At 56.0% G+C, this 15,578-nt stretch overlaps 1 protein-coding gene across 1 annotated transcript; it reads left to right on the top strand.

The window, feature by feature from the left end:
* The first annotated feature begins 928 nt into the window (after nucleotides 1-928).
* Nucleotides 929-7,629, top strand: NDUFA11 (NADH:ubiquinone oxidoreductase subunit A11). The gene is made up of 4 exons (XM_070415911.1): nucleotides 929-1,086; nucleotides 5,241-5,333; nucleotides 5,469-5,591; nucleotides 7,454-7,629. Exons 1-4 carry the CDS (start codon nucleotides 993-995, stop codon nucleotides 7,564-7,566), a joined length of 423 nt encoding a protein of 140 aa, XP_070272012.1. The 5' UTR covers nucleotides 929-992; the 3' UTR covers nucleotides 7,567-7,629.
* The last annotated feature ends 7,949 nt before the right edge of the window (nucleotides 7,630-15,578 follow it).

Below are 15,578 nucleotides of genomic sequence, written 5' to 3'. Positions count from 1 at the left end.
TGCCTCCTCAAGCCCCAACACCCTGATTGGTTCCGGAACCTCGGAACCCCGCCCCTGGCCCGGGCCTGTTCTCCCGCGGCACGCCCCATTCAGGCTCTGGCAACGGGATTGGTTCCTCTGCTCAGGAGGTAACACCAGGATTGGCCCGGATTCCGCGACCGAGCAAGTGTGACCACGTTCCGGGAATCGGTTGCTCTTCTTTCAGATACACTTGATTGGCACGTCCACGCCCCTTAGGCAATCGTACAGCTCCGGATTGGTCAAGTCCCCTACAGGTTCTGTCTCTGGTCCTTGCCACGTCCCCAAGCGTAATGCGTACTTCATCCGGCACAGGTCTTGGACCAGCCGCAAGCTGGGCACAGGCCATGTCCTTCTAGGATCTCAGTACTAGGGTTGGTCACTTTCCCGTCAAGGCCCGCCCTTGATCCTGGCCACGCCCCAAAATAAGTCGCACGCGGTTCAGATTCCTACTTGGGGACGGGCCTCAGTGCGTGACCACGCCCCTAGGCAGATTCTGACGCAGCAAGTGGCCACGTTTTCACTATGTCCCGCCCCATAATTACCTCTGGCTCTTGTCAAACCCAGTCCCGTCCCGCCCGCGCCCTAATCTGAGCCTGGCGATATGCCTAGCACCTATTATAGTCCAGCCCATATGTTAGGTCCCAGCTCTGGGAGTCAGACCATTCCTAACCTAGGGCCTTCTGAGCTAGAAATAGCGAGATCTGACCTCACTGATCCTGGTTGGCCTCACCTTTCCCCTCCAGAAATCTGCTGGAGGAGCACAAGCTCTTCCTCTACGCCAGTCCCGAACTCGGCGCGCGCGCGCAGCCCGTGTCCGTGGCCGCGGCACTCAATAAAGTTGCATGCTTGTTGCGGGCCTGTCCGCCAGGGGTGCTGCGCGCGCCTCCCCGGAAGTCTCGCGATAGCGAGCGGCGGCTGCCCTTGGCCCTGGGTACTGCCGGCCGTGTAGTGCGGCGCTCGGGGTCGCAGCCATGGCGCGTCTTATTCAGCGGTACTGGGACATCCCTGACGGCACCGAGTGTCACCGCAAGGCCTACGCCAGCACTAGTATCACTGGCGCCGTTGGTGAGCACCGACTGGCCGGGCCCGGGGGCGGAGGGTGCAGGGAGGTCATAGGGTCACTGGGGGCTGTCCGAGGGTGGCCTGGGGGACTGTGGGTCTCGCGGGGTGGCATATGGTTTTCCTCAGGGTGTCTGGGGATACCCTGTACGAGATAGACTTTGTGGGGTGTCGGACTAATTCAGAGGGCGCGGGGAGGCCGTAAGGCCAGTGGGAGCTGTCCAAGGGGTCACATCCGGGCTGGGAATGTCGCGGGGTAGTACGTCATTCTCGACGGGGTGTCCCGGGCGGTCATGGGGAACTCGTGAGAGAGACGTTTGCGGGGTGGGGTCTAGCAGGATTGGAAGGCACCAGGAGGTTGTGGTACGTGTCGCAGGCTGGTTACTGGGATTGTCAGAGTGATCCCTGGGTTCCGGGGTCTGGGGGTTATTGTTGAAGGGACACAGGCTCTTTGGAAGACGTGGAGTGAGACAGGGCCATTATCGAGGTCAAAGGAGCCGGAGGATCAGGAGACTTTCTAACGGGGTAAAGTTGAGATTATGGGGGGGTGGGGGGGGTAATGGATAAATTATTAGGATGTCTGAGTGGGGTACAGAAGATTTGAGAAAGTTTTGGACTGGGATGGGGTCTTTTTAAGGTTCAGGACAGTTGTGTGGTCAGGGACATCTGAAGTTTTATTGGGGCCACCAGAGGGATCCTAGGAGTGCGGAGGAGATCATAGGTGAAGTGAGTCAGGGCCACTGAGAGGAAAGCCTTGGGGTGTGAGGGGACCCACAGCACTGGCGTTCCCCTGCAGGCGAGACCCCCAAGTCTCACTCCTTTTATTCTAGTCTCCCTGAGAAGTAGATGTGGTGGTTTTGGCCACCTTTGTATCTCCAGCTCCTGAAACAGGGCACGGCAGAAGTTGAGAACACTGGGAGGCATTTGCATTAGGATAAACCTAATAATCCCCATCATTATCTGCATATTTAGTGAGACCATTATCTCCCATTTCTCAGAGGTGGAAACTGAAGGTTGAAGAGGTGTATTAACTGCCCCGGGGTCTTTTGAAGCCAGGCTGCATATCCAGGTCTGCTGATATTCTGGGGGTGCCTGGGGCAAGGAGTGTGTGCACTGGGTCCTTATGGAGGGTGGGTCCCAGGGGGTGGGTTATATAGAGTCTACTTGAATGGCAAGTTATTGGAACAGTTTAGGGCAGCGGTTCTCAACCTGTGGGTCGCGACCCCTTTGGGGGTCGAATGACCCTTTCACAGGGGTCGCCTAAGACCATCGGAAAGCACATATATAATTACATATTGCTTTTGTGATTAATCACTATGTTTTAATTATGTTCAATTTGTAACAGTGAAATTGGGGGTCACCACAACATGAGGAACTGTATTAAAGGGTCGCGGCATTAGGAAGGTTGAGAACCACTGGTTTAGGGCATGTGGTGGGATCTCTGTGGGAGCCCTGGAGGGCTGCACAGTGTGGGATTGGCTCACTGTAGGAGTTTTCTCGTGCATTCTTTTGGGGAGATGCTGACACTGGTGAATGCCTGGAAGGTCTTGATTGTGTCTCAGGAAATTAAAGCCCAGGAGGGTGGGGCTTTCAGGGAGAAGATTGGGAGAAGTGATGCTTTAGGGCAGTGATTTCAACCTTTTTCATCTCATGGCACACATAAACTAATTACTAAAATTCTGCAGCATAACAGAAAATATATCTTTTGCCTATCTGACAAAAAAAATAGGTGTAATTTGGATTCATTGACACCAGATGGCCATTGTTGTGTAGGCTATTGTCATTTTATTTCTTTGACAATCTAAGGGAAAAGAGCTCAGTGCCCCTGATTAAGTTGTCAGGTAATGCATATTTTAGAAATTCTTTCAGCACACTAGTGTGCCATGGCACACCGGTTGAAAATCGCTGCTTTAGGGGATTTTGAAACCGAGAAAGACATTAATGCTGGTGTGTGTGCATGGGAGTGTGCATGTGTGCTCTCACTGGCCAACACCATTCAACTTGACTTCTGGATCCTCCCTCACCTACCCACTCCCTCATTCCCTACCTCTCCTCAGCCCTCACAAGAGGACTGGTTTCATGTTCCACTTCCCTGGGCCCATGAGCCCCTGGAGGGAGCCCTACGGTCAGCAGAGCCCAGCACCTTGTAGACATGCCATAACTTTTTGAAGGAAAGAAGGAAGACAGTAACTGTGAATGAATGAATGAATGAATGAATGAATGAATCAGGGCACATAGTGACTATGTGAGTGAATGAATTTTTGAATGATGGTTGTGGGTACAGTAACTATTTGTGAGTGAATAAATGAACCAGGGTCCTGAGTAATTGAATGAATGGATGGATGTGGGTGCATAGTAACTGAGTGAATGAATGATTGATGGCACACAGTAACTGTAAATTAATGAATGAACAAATGTGCACTGTGTCTGGAGGCCACTATGAGAGACTGTGAAGAAGCCCAGAGCAGACTGAAGGATTGGAAAGGTGTGAGTCAGAGATCCTTGTGTGCTGGGGGTCACAGCATCTGAGGAGTTGAGCAAGCTCCTGGAGAGGTGGGCTGTGTCAGGCCACCATGCTGGATGATTGCTTTGGGACAGTTGGGGTGGAGCAGTCTTGACCCTGGGACAATCAGGGGGCTCTCAGGTCACTTGCTCCCAGTTCAAGGACTTCTAAGGGCATGCAGGATGGTAGGGGCACACTGTGTGTCCATCATGGCCAGGACCACAGGCATACGGGATGGGGTTGATAAGGTGCCCCCCAGGGCTCAGTGCATGGCTGGGTTTGGGGACATCACTGAATCTTGTAAGGGGTTCCCCTTCAGGGCAGCCTAAGATCCTTGTTCCCGGCCCAGCTCCTGAGACCAAGACTCACAGGTCCCAGACAGGACTGGGGGGCCCCACCAAATAAGTCTTTAAAGGGACCACAGCAGCCCCAGTGAGCTGCATCCCAGCCCAGGCTAGGGTGGGGTACTGCTCAGCCTAGAGGTCCCATGGGTGGGTCCTGAGAAGCAGGTGAAGCCTACTGCCCGGGGCTGCCGTGAGGGGTAGACCGTGGCTCCAGGGTCAGAGTCATCCCGCTTGCAGTCTGCTCTGCTTAATGACCTCAGGCAAGTCACTCGCCTCTCTGCCGCCCCTCCCCTCCCAGGAAGCAACAGATGAAGGGTACTGAGCCCCTTGGGTCCCGAGGAGGGCAAGTGCAGCCACCCAGCAGGTGACAGTTCTCTTTTGTCTGCAATGAAATGGGCTTGCCTCAAGATATACCTGAACTAGGCAACACTGGGGGGTCTGTAGGGAGAGGAGGGGTGAGTTGTTGCCCTGAGCAGGGTCAGCTGGAGGTTGGGGACCCATGATGGGCTGTTCTGTGACAAGCAACCAGCCAGGTGGGCCCTCGTCTGCCCCAGCCGTACCCCAAACCCACATACCAGTCCAGATCAGTGGTCACCCACCTGGCACTCAGCAGCAGACCCAGCCCCCACTCGGGTCCCTCATGCATCAAAGGCCAAGGTCAGGGGCAGGGTGGTCAGGCCGACAGCAGAGATGGAAAGGCAGAGATGGAAAAGCTGATGGCAGTGGCGAGGCCAAGTGAATATGGGCATCCACCCAACCAGCCAAGTGTGAGGGACAGGCCCAGGCCGGAGCTGCCAGTGGGGAGGGGGACCTGGGTGACAACAAGGAGGCATTGGCAGCCCCAGGAGCCAAGCCTCTGCCAAGGAGGATTAGGCCATGGAGCCCCAGGTCCCACAGGAGAATAGAGCCCTTGCTGGGAGAGGAACCCAGGTGCCAGGGGCTCTGGGAGTGCTGCTGTGATGGCTCTGCCTGCACTCAAGGCCAGGGAGTAGTCTGACTGTGGAGGCCCTGTCCTCTGTGTACTGGGCTGGTGCCCTGCGGTGGGCCCATGAGGGTGATGGGGATCCAGGCAGGCCTTCTGCAGGCTAGATTAGGCCTCAGTGGGGAGGCCTGGGGGCTGAAGGCGGGGTGAGAGCCCAGGCTTTGCAGCAGCAGACCTGGGTTCCCATCCCAGCTGAGATACCTTGGGGGGGCACAGTGGGGACCAAGGGAGAGAAGGTTTATCAGGTGACAGAGGGGCCTGCTCCCCAGCCAGGGCCACTCCTCAGTGCAGAGGCCCAAGTCTGAGCCACCTTACCCCTCTCATCCTGCAGGCCTGATCACCTCCGCCTACAGTGTCGCACTCAAGCCCCCTGACTCCTTCCTGGAGGGAGTGGCCAGGACAGGACGGTACACATTTACTGCAGGTGAGCAAACGGTGTGGGGGGGGAGCAGGGGGGGAACATCTTACTTCTCCTCAGTGTCCCCTCTGGCACTGGCCTGGCAATCCTGCCCCTCCAGGCCCCTGACTCGGTGCCCGCCCCTTCCTATCTGCCCCACAGCTGCCATTGGTGCCGTATTTGGCATTGCCTCCTGCGTCAGTGCCCAGGTTCGACAGAAGCCCGACGACCCCCTGAACTACTTCATTGGAGGCTGCGCTGGAGGCCTGACCCTGGGAGCACGCAGTGAGTGAGCTCCCCAACCCTGCCCTCCACTGAGCCTCCTCCCTCTGCGTTCCATCCCTGACCGGGGACCAGGCAGGGCTGGCTGTGTAGAGGAGGGGGCAGTCGCCATGAAAGCTCCCAGTGCTCTAGTCACCAGCCAGTTCAATAATAGTAACACCTGCTGCTGCTTAAGCACCTACTGTAGCCCCACCTCACCAAGTGCTTCCCTCCTCCCTTTCTGCCCCATGCTCATTCTACTGCAGCCACACAGCGTCCTCCGTGTTCCTCCAACACGCCAGGCACCGTCCTGCCCCAGGGCCTTTGCACAGGCTATTCTCTCCTTGAATGTCCTTCCTCCAGATGTCAGCATAGCTCTCTCTCTCTCACCAACTTCTCTGTGTATGATCTCAGACCCTTACTACCCTCACTCCATATTTCACTCCTTGGTTGCGCTTTGTCAGAGAATTTGAGGTCACTGCCTGTTTCCGCCACCAGCCTATAAGCACGAAGAAGGTGGTGCTGGTTCTTGTACTTCATCCCCACTTTACAGATGTAAGGATTAGGGCTCAGGGAGGGGGCTGAGGTGGCCTGAGGTCACCTGGGATCCAGCAGAGCATGCCTCCCTGGTGGATGGGGTCTAGCCCAGGCCAGCCTGGCATGGTGGAGCCCCCTGAACAGAGCACGGCCCACACACAGCCCAACTCCAAATTCCTGGGCATTGGAGCAGAGAGCCCCAGATGGCCTGCCCCAGAGCCTTGTCCCCATCTGACAGGTGGGTGACAGGCCACTGAGAGCCTGCAGGGCAGGGGCCCCTGGCAGCAACAAGAGGAGACTTGAGATCCTCACCGGCCGCCACCTGTCAGGCACAGTGATTTAGGCAGCCCCAGAACACTGGCCGCCTCGGCTCCCACAGCCCCAGAGGCCACACAAAGCTCAACTGCCCTGGCCCAGCAGGCTGGGAGTGTCAGTGGAAGGTGCCAGCCAGCAGAGAGGGAGGGCACCACAGAGGGGGAAGCCCACACTATCCTGCTTTTGCCTTTATTTTTTTAAAAAGTATATTTTAATGATTTTTTTTTTACAGAGAGGAAAGGAGAGGGATAGAGAGTTAGAAACATCGATGAGAGAGAAGCATCGATCAGCTGCCTCCTTCACCCTCCCCACTGGGGATGTGCCCGCAACCATAGTACATGCCCTTGACCAGAATCGAACCTGAGACCCTTCCGTCCGCAGGCCGATGCTCTATCCACTGAGCCAAGCCGGTTAGGGCATTTTTAAAAAATATATTTGTATTAATTTCAGAAGGAAGGGAGAGGGGGAGAGAGAAACATCAGTGATTAGAGAGAATCATTGGTGGGCTGCCTCCTGCACACCCCCTACTGGGGATTGACCCACAACCCAGACATGTGCCCTGACCAGGAATCGAACTATGACTTCCTGGTTCATAGGTCGACTCTCAAGCACTGAGACATCTGGGCTGAGCCTGCCTTTGCTTTGAGACCTTGGGTGAGGTCTGGGTTTGGCATGCTCCCCCAAGCCTGTGAAGGGGTGTGAGCCCCACACAGAGCAAGCAGAACCCCATCCTTGGCGGCAGCTTTCAGGCCATCGGTTGCAATCTGCTCCTTGGTTCACAAACCACGGGGTAGACAGGGAGCCTGGTACCGGTACTCAAGATGTCCCCAGTGTGACATCTGCCCAGCAACCCCTACCCTTGCCCCTCTCCTATCTTGACAGCTTGTATTCCTGCCTCTCTCTCTGCCTCAGTTTTCACACACACCTTCAAAGTCAGAGGGTTAAGTGACTTAATCCCTCGAGGGAGGAGTTCCTGCCAGGGTGGGCATGGGCAAGCCCCACAGTCCCTGACACCACCCTCTCCACCCTCGCAGCTCACAGCTACGGGATCGGCGCTGCATCCTGCGTGTACATGGGCATAGCAGCCGCCTTGGTCAAGATGGGCCAGCTGGAGGGCTGGGAGATGTTCCCAGAGCCCAAGGTGTGAGTCCCACCACCTCCCTCAACCTTGAGCAGATGGAAATGCCCCTAAAATTAAATTTGATGTATATTTGTGTGTGTGTCTTCCTTTTCTCCTCCCCTGCTCTCCGGGGTGAGAGTGACAGGCCAGCGCCAGCTAGGGAACCTCGGGGTGGATTTGGGAGGAAGCAGGATGGGAGCAGGAGATGAGGCACCTGGATTTGTTCCCCACTGAGCCAGAGGCACCAACTGGCCTTGAAGCAGGGAGCGGGTGTTGGGGGGCAGGAACCTGTGAGTGGGAGCTGGGACAGCCGCCCACAGCCCTTCCTGCTGCTCCCCTGCAGGTCACAGACCATCCTCTGTCTGGGCCTCCCCCCAAAGCCAACAGCATGCGGAAAACACGCCCACAGCCCACGCACAGCCCGACTCCAAATTCCTGGGCATTGGAGCAGAGAGCCCCAGATGGCCTGCCCCAGAGCCTTGTCCCCATCTGACAGGTGGGTGACAGGCCACTGGGAGCCTGCAGGGCAGGGGCCCCTGGCAGCAACAAGAGGAGACTTGAGATCCTCACCGGCCGCCACCTGTCAGGCACAGTGATTTAGGCAGCCCAGAACACTGGCCGCCTCGGCCCCCAGACTTTGCAGAACTGGCTTGTTGCTTCCTGGCAGCTGGAGAGGAAGGCCTGGCTTGCTCCAGCACGCTGAGATGGGTCATGAATTAGGGCCCTCCAGTCCCCCCTGGCACGGTTGTGCCCTGGCGGGGTCTGGGCTCTGCAAGTTGCCTTGGGGGCAGCAGGAGCAGGCCAGGCTGGTTGCAGCCCTCATGCACCCTCCTCACTGGGGCCCTCCCTATATCCCTTCTTTCTCTCACGTCCACCCCCGGGGCCTAGACATGGTTGAAAGCCAAACTTGGAGCCTTGCTTTCCTCTTCTGTCCAGCCCAGGTAATAACTCAGCCGGGTGTTGATCGGCTAAAATTAAACCTCTGCAGAGCACAGTCCGGGCACTGCTGCTGTCAGCCACTGGCCTGTCACTGTTCATTTTTTATTGCCCCAGTATAGCCACTCCAGGTCTCTTCTGGCCCTGCCCCCTCAGCCTCCCCACCCCCCATGATGAGGGACCCCTGCCAGGAACACCCTCCCTGGAGTGGGCACCAGCATCCTGAGCCTGGACTTGGGTTCCCTGAGAAAGGATGGAGACACCCCACCCCACCCATGGGCTAAGGGGGGAGGGGCCCAGATGCCTGGTTGAGCCCTGAGGGTGCTGGGCTTCCAGACCTGCCTTCTAGTTCCAACACTTGGTTCTTTCCTGGCTCCACCCTCAGTTTTCCCATCTGGCAAGTGGGGTGTAACCGGGGCCCTCAAGATATTCAGTGAGGAGGGAAATGACTGTACCCCGGGGGTAAGCTCCCTTCCCACACCCTCTGGGGGACAGGCCCCTCTGCTCCTGCACCAGCCGGTCTGTTCCTTTAGTGGCCGGCAGGGGGCGGAGCTCACCATGCTCAGCTGGATGGCTGGCCCTGTGGTGTCCACATTCTGTCCCTGCCTCCCTGTCCACTTCCTCTTCCCATTCATCCTGCCCAAGTAAGCAGGGGTGACAACGTCTAAGAATAGGTACCACAGACCCAGACCCATTGCATGGAGGACCCTGAGGGCTGGGCAGGGAGATGCCTATTCAAGGACCTGTACCAGATCCGCCTGCACCTCCCTACTGCACACCCTTCCTCAGCCTCTCCACTACTTCTCCGTGAAGCCCAAACCCCGTGCCTGTTCACAGCCAGCCAGCTTCTTCCCAGCCTTGGTTTCCCCTCTAGACATCTCAGGCCAGGGACTGTGCTCACCACCCACCCAGCCCTCTGGTGGGCCGGCCGCCAGTGTTGAAGCAGACCTGCCAGGCCCCCCAGAATAGGCCAGGAGGGAGCAGCTGCTTGCTGGCTCCAGGGAGCCCCCAAACCCAGGCCCCCTTGCTCATAAACATTTACTAGGCTGTGAGGGGTTGACATCATCCCCGCCCCACACACAGGCCCCAGGCCCCCCACCCCTCTGCCTGGAACCCCACCTCCTGCCCCACCAGCCCCTGCTTGGGGCAGTGGAGGACCTTTTCCCGAGCTCCCCCACCCCCAGGTGAGGGCGGAGAGGTCTTTCCAGATGTGCATGAGGGGGAGGGCATGGGGCAGAGGGCATGGCAAGACCATGGGGGAGAGCACAGCAGGGAGCCATAGGGCCTTCCCTGCCCTCCCTGCAGGCACTCCCTGAGGGCCATGGCCCTGACACACTTCCCAGTGGGCCAAGCCTACACGGACTGCTCAGCCAGGGGGCCTCTGAGCCCTCAACCCAAGAAAACGTATGCGATCCAAGTAAGACTAAAAGAGAAACCCTGGAGCCTTTCCCACCTGCCAGCTATTCACATTAGTCCTGCTTTACAGACAGGAAACGGAGGCCCAGGGTGACAGGGCTGAGCTCACAGCGCACGCGGAGTTGTTCTGTTATTATTAGCTACTGTTGGGACAACACATAAAGTGTCTCTTGTCTCTCAAAGACCTTCCAAGTGGGAGTGGTCATCGTGACTGGAACAGAAGCAGCCCAATGGGACCAGGGGATCTCAAAGGCAAAAGTATGCCCCACAAACATCTTCACAAAGTTCTGTTGGATGTAGGCTGGGGCGCCTGTTGGTCCAATGGGGACACACGAGGCTATCGAGATGGCCCCTTGGGGCTGGGATTTGCCCCTGCTTCCCTGGGCCCAGCCCCCACCATCACTCACCTGCCCCCAGGTCTGGCTCCAACCCTTACCCCCTCCAAGCCCCCCAGTCCATTCTTCCCTCAGCAGTCACCAGAGAGAGTGCCTGTGAGCACCCCAGTCAGGTCCTGCCCCTCCTCTGCCCACAGCCCTCCAGGGCTCTCACCTTCCTGGGGTACAAGCCTAAGTTCTCCTCACAGCCCACAAGGCCCTGCACAACCTGCCCCTGTCCCTTTCCTGCCCTCACCTCCCTCTCTCCCCCCTCACTCACTCTGCTCCAGCCACACAGGCCTCACTGTTCCTCCAACACCCCAGACACAGTTCTGCCCCAGGACCTTTGCATTTGCCATGACCTCTATCTGGACTGCTATCCCCCCAGAAGTCCCCACAGCTCTTCCCCTCACCTCCTTCAGTTCTCAGCTTGAATGTCACCCCATTGAGGCCTTCCTGACACCCCATCACATGCCCTCCCACCTGCCAGCAGGGCACCACATCCCCTGTACCCTCTTCCACTTTTGCCCATAGACTTACCAGCTTCTAAATCCCATGTTGCCATCACGGGTATTGTTTAGTGGGAGGTGGGTCTTCTTGAGGTCTGGGACATATCCTGGCTGCCACCCATGGTCAGCAGCCAGCCAAGAAACACAACAGGGCTCCATAAACGTGGCCCAGCCCTGTTTCCTGGGTGCCAGCTCTGGGCATGGTTCCCCTCATTCCATCCCATTAGATGATGGCTGCATGGAGGGGGCAGAGAGAAACCATCCATACTCGAGTCTCCAAGACAAGAGTTAGAATTGACCTACACGTGCTTACTGAGCACCTATCTGTGCCAGGCATTGTCTCAAGCCTGGGGTCGGATCAGCCAACAAGGTCCCTGCCTTCCCACCTTCCCAGAGCTCAAAGTCTAGTCTGGAGGGAGAAATAGTAAAACAGGCAGTAAAAAAAAAAAAAAAAAGCAAACATGTAAATGGGCATGAACTGTGCTCAAGGTGGCATGAAAAGACACAGGTGAGCCCTGGCGTGACTCGGTGGTTAAGAGCGTTGTCCCAATACACCAAGGTTGCAGGTTCGATCCCCTGCCAGTCAGGGCACATGCAAGAATCAACCAATGAATGTATAAGTGGAATAACAAGTTGATGTTTCTCTCTCTCTGAAATCAATCAAATATATATAAAGACACAAGTAAGGGGGTGAGGTTGTTCTTAGCTGGGGCGGGGTGGCCGGGGAGGGACCAGAAGAAGCCAGTCTCAGGTTACTTTGGAGGAAGGGTGTTCCAGGCAGCGGGAACAGAGTGCAAAGGCCTTGGGGCTGGAACAGTGGGCTGAACACCGGCCCCAGTCCGCCCCCCCCACACACACACACACAGCTAGGAGGCCATGCGGTGGTGGGTGGTGGGTGGTGGGTGAGATGGACCGTAGGTGAGAGGACAGGCCGTCAGGCCTCTTGCCCAGGTGGACACAGCAAGTCAGAGCAGGATTTACTGCCTTGGGGAACGCTGACCGCCAGATACCACAAAATCCGTTCTTTTGTTGTAGTGGGCCCTTCTGGGCAAAAACGTTTCCCTTGTCCTGGCAAAGACGCCCCGGGAGCAGCGCCAAGAGGGCTGCTGGCAGGGGCCAGAGCTGAGTGCCTCGGGGGCACCATCCCCCTAGGATGCAGGGTCCCCATCCTGGAGGGGAGGGCGGAGGTTTAGGTCTCCTGGCTGGATTCTGGTGGGGGGGTCCAGCCCACCCTCCCACCTGACGCCCAAAGCCAAAGCCGGGTTTGTCATCACTTCAGGGTCCGGAAGTGGGGGCAGGGCTTTGCCAATCCCTACCCAGTCTGGCTTGACATCCAGGGCTCAGAACCCAGTGGAGCCCCCAGTTCCCTAGATGCAGATCATCTCGGGCATCCCCTGCCAGAGAAGACTTTGCCTGTGGGGAAACTGAGGCACAAAGTAGTTTCTCCCTCCCCCCAACCCCTTCAGGCAACCCTCCAGTCACCCTCCCTCCCTTCCTCAGGTCCTCCTTGGATTTGGGCGGCAAGCAAAGCCTGGCTCAGCCCCCAGCCCCATATTGGTGCTTACAGTTTCCCCCTCAGAGCCAGCCAAGCCTCCCAGTGGCTTCCTGGAATGCTGGGTGGTCGGCCTGGTCTTCAGGGGCTCCCTCAGGCCTGGCCCCAGCGCAGCCCATGCCTCACCTCCCAGGCCCTGCTGGGCTCTGAGCATTGGATGAACCAGAGGAAGAAAGGTGTGAGCCAGGCGAGGACAGGGCTCAGGGCCCATGGGAGGGCTCTCGGCCCAAACGGAGGGGCTGCAGGCAGACCCATGGCCTCCCCCCTCCTTTTACACCCATCCAGATGCTTTCATTTTGCCCATTGTTTTGTTCACAGTCGTCTTTTTAAAATACACTGTACAGTTGATTTTCCAATAGGTAAAACAGACCGGGCCACGGAACTTAAAATATACCAGACTATTCAGAAAAAAATCTCTGCCACCCTCCCTCCCCCGCCTCCTCCCCCCACGACCTGTGTCTCTCCCCAGAGGCCGTGGCCAGGTTTCTTATTTTCCCTCCAGCCATGTTCCATGCGGAACAAACATGTCTGTGTATTTTCTTTCCTCTGCAGAAACACATCCCAGTCCCCGCTGGTTCGCAGATCTTAGTCCACTTCCCTCATAACAAACATCTCCGATCCCTTCCTGTGAAGAACTTTCTCTTGCTTCTTAACAGCTGCCTAATACTCCATCCTGCAGCTGGACCGTTGACCCATTAAAGCACGTTCCTTATTCCCAGGTTTTTGCTACTATAAATAGTGCAGCCAGTGTCATTTTGTATATGGGTGAATATACTCACAACCTTTCTGAAAAAATTATGATTAATAAACTATTTAAGAGCCGTTTTAGATTTATAAAAAATTGAGCAGAATGTATAGAGTTCCCATATATGACCTTGCCCCCTAAAGGCACACACACACACAGTTTCCCCTATTGCCCCAATAAGATCTTGCATTTGTGGCTACGTTTGTTATAATTGATGAGCAAACACTGACCCAGCAAATGCACCATCACCCCGAGTCCATAGCGGACATCAGGGCTCACGCTTGGTGGTGTACATTCTGTGGGTCTGGACAAACGTATAGTGATGTGGCCACCATGACAGTGTCACACAGAGTAGTTTTTCTGCCCTAAAATTCCTCTGTGCTCCGCCTGTGCACCCTCCCTCCCTCTGGCGAGCACTGATCCCTTTGCTGTCTCCATAGCTTCACCTTTTCCAGAATGTCATAGAGTTGGAATCACGTAATTTGTAGCTTTTCCATACTGGCTGCCTTCACTCGGTTACATGCATTTAAGTTTCCTCCATGCCTTTTGGCGGCTCTCGGCTCATGTCTTTGTGGCACCGAGTAACATCCCTTTGTCTGAAGGTCCCACCGTCTGCTCGTCCACCACCTACCGAAGGACACGGGGTTGCTTCCCGGCGTTGACAATTGCGAGTAGAGCTGCCGTGACTATTTATGTGCAGGTTTTTCTTTGGACATAAGTTTACAACTCCTTTGGGTAAATACTAAGGAGCATGGTTGCTGGATCACATGGAAAGGGTGTGTTTAGCTTTTGGGGTTATTTTTTTATGTTTCTATTGATTTTAGAGAAAAGGGAAGGGAGAGGCAAAGGGATAGAAACATCAATGATGAGACAGAATCATTGACCAGCTGCCTCCTGCACACCCCCAACCGGCAATCAAGCCCACAACCCAGACATGTGCCCTGACCAGGATTGGAACCGGTGACCTCCTGGTGCATGGGTCGACACTCAACCACTGAGCCACACCAGCCGGGTGAGTGTGTTTAGTTTTGTAAGAAATCATCAAACTGTCTTCCAGAATGGCCGCACCATTTGCATTCCCACCGGCCATGAGTGAGAGTTCCTGTTGCGCTGCATCCTCACCAGCATTTGGTGTTCTTTTTTTTTAAATATCTTTTATTGATTTTTTACAGAGAGGAAGGGAGAGGGATAGAGAGTTAGAAACATCGATGGGAGAGAAACATCGATCAGCTGCCTCCTGCACATCTCCCACGGGGGATGTGCCCGCAACCCAGGTACATGCCCTTGACCGGAATCGAACCTGGGACCTTTCAGTCCGCAGGCCAACGCTCTATCCACTGAGCCAAACCGGTTTTGGCACATTTGGTGTTCTCACTTCGGATTTTGGTCATTCCGCTGGGTGTACAAGTGACAGCTCATTGTAGTTTTAATTTGCCTACGTATTTAAATATTTGTTGAGATTTAAATATATGTTGAGCAACCCTCCCCCAACAAAGCATGGTTTCAACAAAGTATAGTTACTACATGACTTCTTTGCAACTCAGGATACGAAGGAGGTGCTAGTACCCCATTTTACAGATGGGGAAACAGAGGCTCAGAGAGGGATACTTACTTGCACACAGCAAATGGGGGTAGAACCAGGGCCCTGTGGCTGACTCCAGTGGACTTTGTTTGTTTTTGTTTTTTAATTTATCTTTATCGTTGAAAGTATTACAGATGTCCCCTTTGTTTTTCCCCCCCATTGATCCCCTCCACCCCACACCTGCCCTCCCAGGCCTTCACCATGGGCCATGCATATATGCATATAGGTTTCCCAGTTACACTCCCTCCGTCCAGTGCACTTTGGTCTGCAGTGTCACAGGCCCATACTGGGTGCTGGGGACACAGTGGTGATCAAGACAGACCCACCCACCATCCCAAGACTCACAGCCCAGCGGAGGAGATAGACACATGACCAGGCAGTTACCACTCGGACTGACCAGGGCTGCAGTGGGGTTGCACGAGCAGAGGGGGACAGAGGAGGCAGAATGGGAGTTCAGGGAGGTTTCCTGGAGAAGGGGGTACTGAAGCATGCATAGGAGCTTGCCAGGAGAAGGGGGAAAGAGCAACCCAGGCTGGAGGAACAGCATAAAGGATGGCTCAGAGGTAAGAAAGAAAGGGGCGAGGCCAAGAGTCCCAGCTCTGCCACTGGTGGCCAGTCAGCCCCTTCTCAGGGCCTCAGTTTCTACTCAGCCTCTCTGAGGTTTCAATAACCTCCTGCGGTAACAAGCTCCGGTGGAGGCTGGCATCTGCAGAGCCGGGGGGGAGGGGGGACCCAGGAGGGGCGGAGCCCCCGACCCCTGCGTCTGGGGCTCTGGGGCTCAGGAGGACCCAGCACAGGTGGCCAGTGGGGACAGTGAAGGCAGCCAGAGATGCAGGCCCTGCTGCCTGTCTTCCTGCCGCTGCCCCCAATTGGACACTTCCTGCCCTGGGCCAGCCCCCTGGTGGGCTGGGACCCCCCTCCCCAC

The sequence above is a fragment of the Myotis yumanensis genome, unplaced genomic scaffold, assembly GCF_028538775.1.
Source record: "Myotis yumanensis isolate MYYU_CA2020_CCGP unplaced genomic scaffold, mMyoYum1.0.hap1 SCAF_5, whole genome shotgun sequence".
Taxonomy (NCBI): domain Eukaryota; kingdom Metazoa; phylum Chordata; class Mammalia; order Chiroptera; family Vespertilionidae; genus Myotis; species Myotis yumanensis.
This window is presented reverse-complemented; position numbering and strand designations above follow the sequence as displayed.

Excerpts from the sequence above, each read along its gene's own strand:
- NDUFA11 (XM_070415911.1), top strand. The coding sequence starts at position 993 with ATGGCGCGTCTTATTCAGCGGTACTGGGACATCCCTGACGGCACCGAG. Across the intron at positions 5,334-5,468 it reads ACGGTACACATTTACTGCAG|CTGCCATTGGTGCCGTATTT; the intron begins GTGAGCAAACGG and ends TCTGCCCCACAG. Across the intron at positions 5,592-7,453 it reads CCTGACCCTGGGAGCACGCA|CTCACAGCTACGGGATCGGC; the intron begins GTGAGTGAGCTC and ends CCACCCTCGCAG.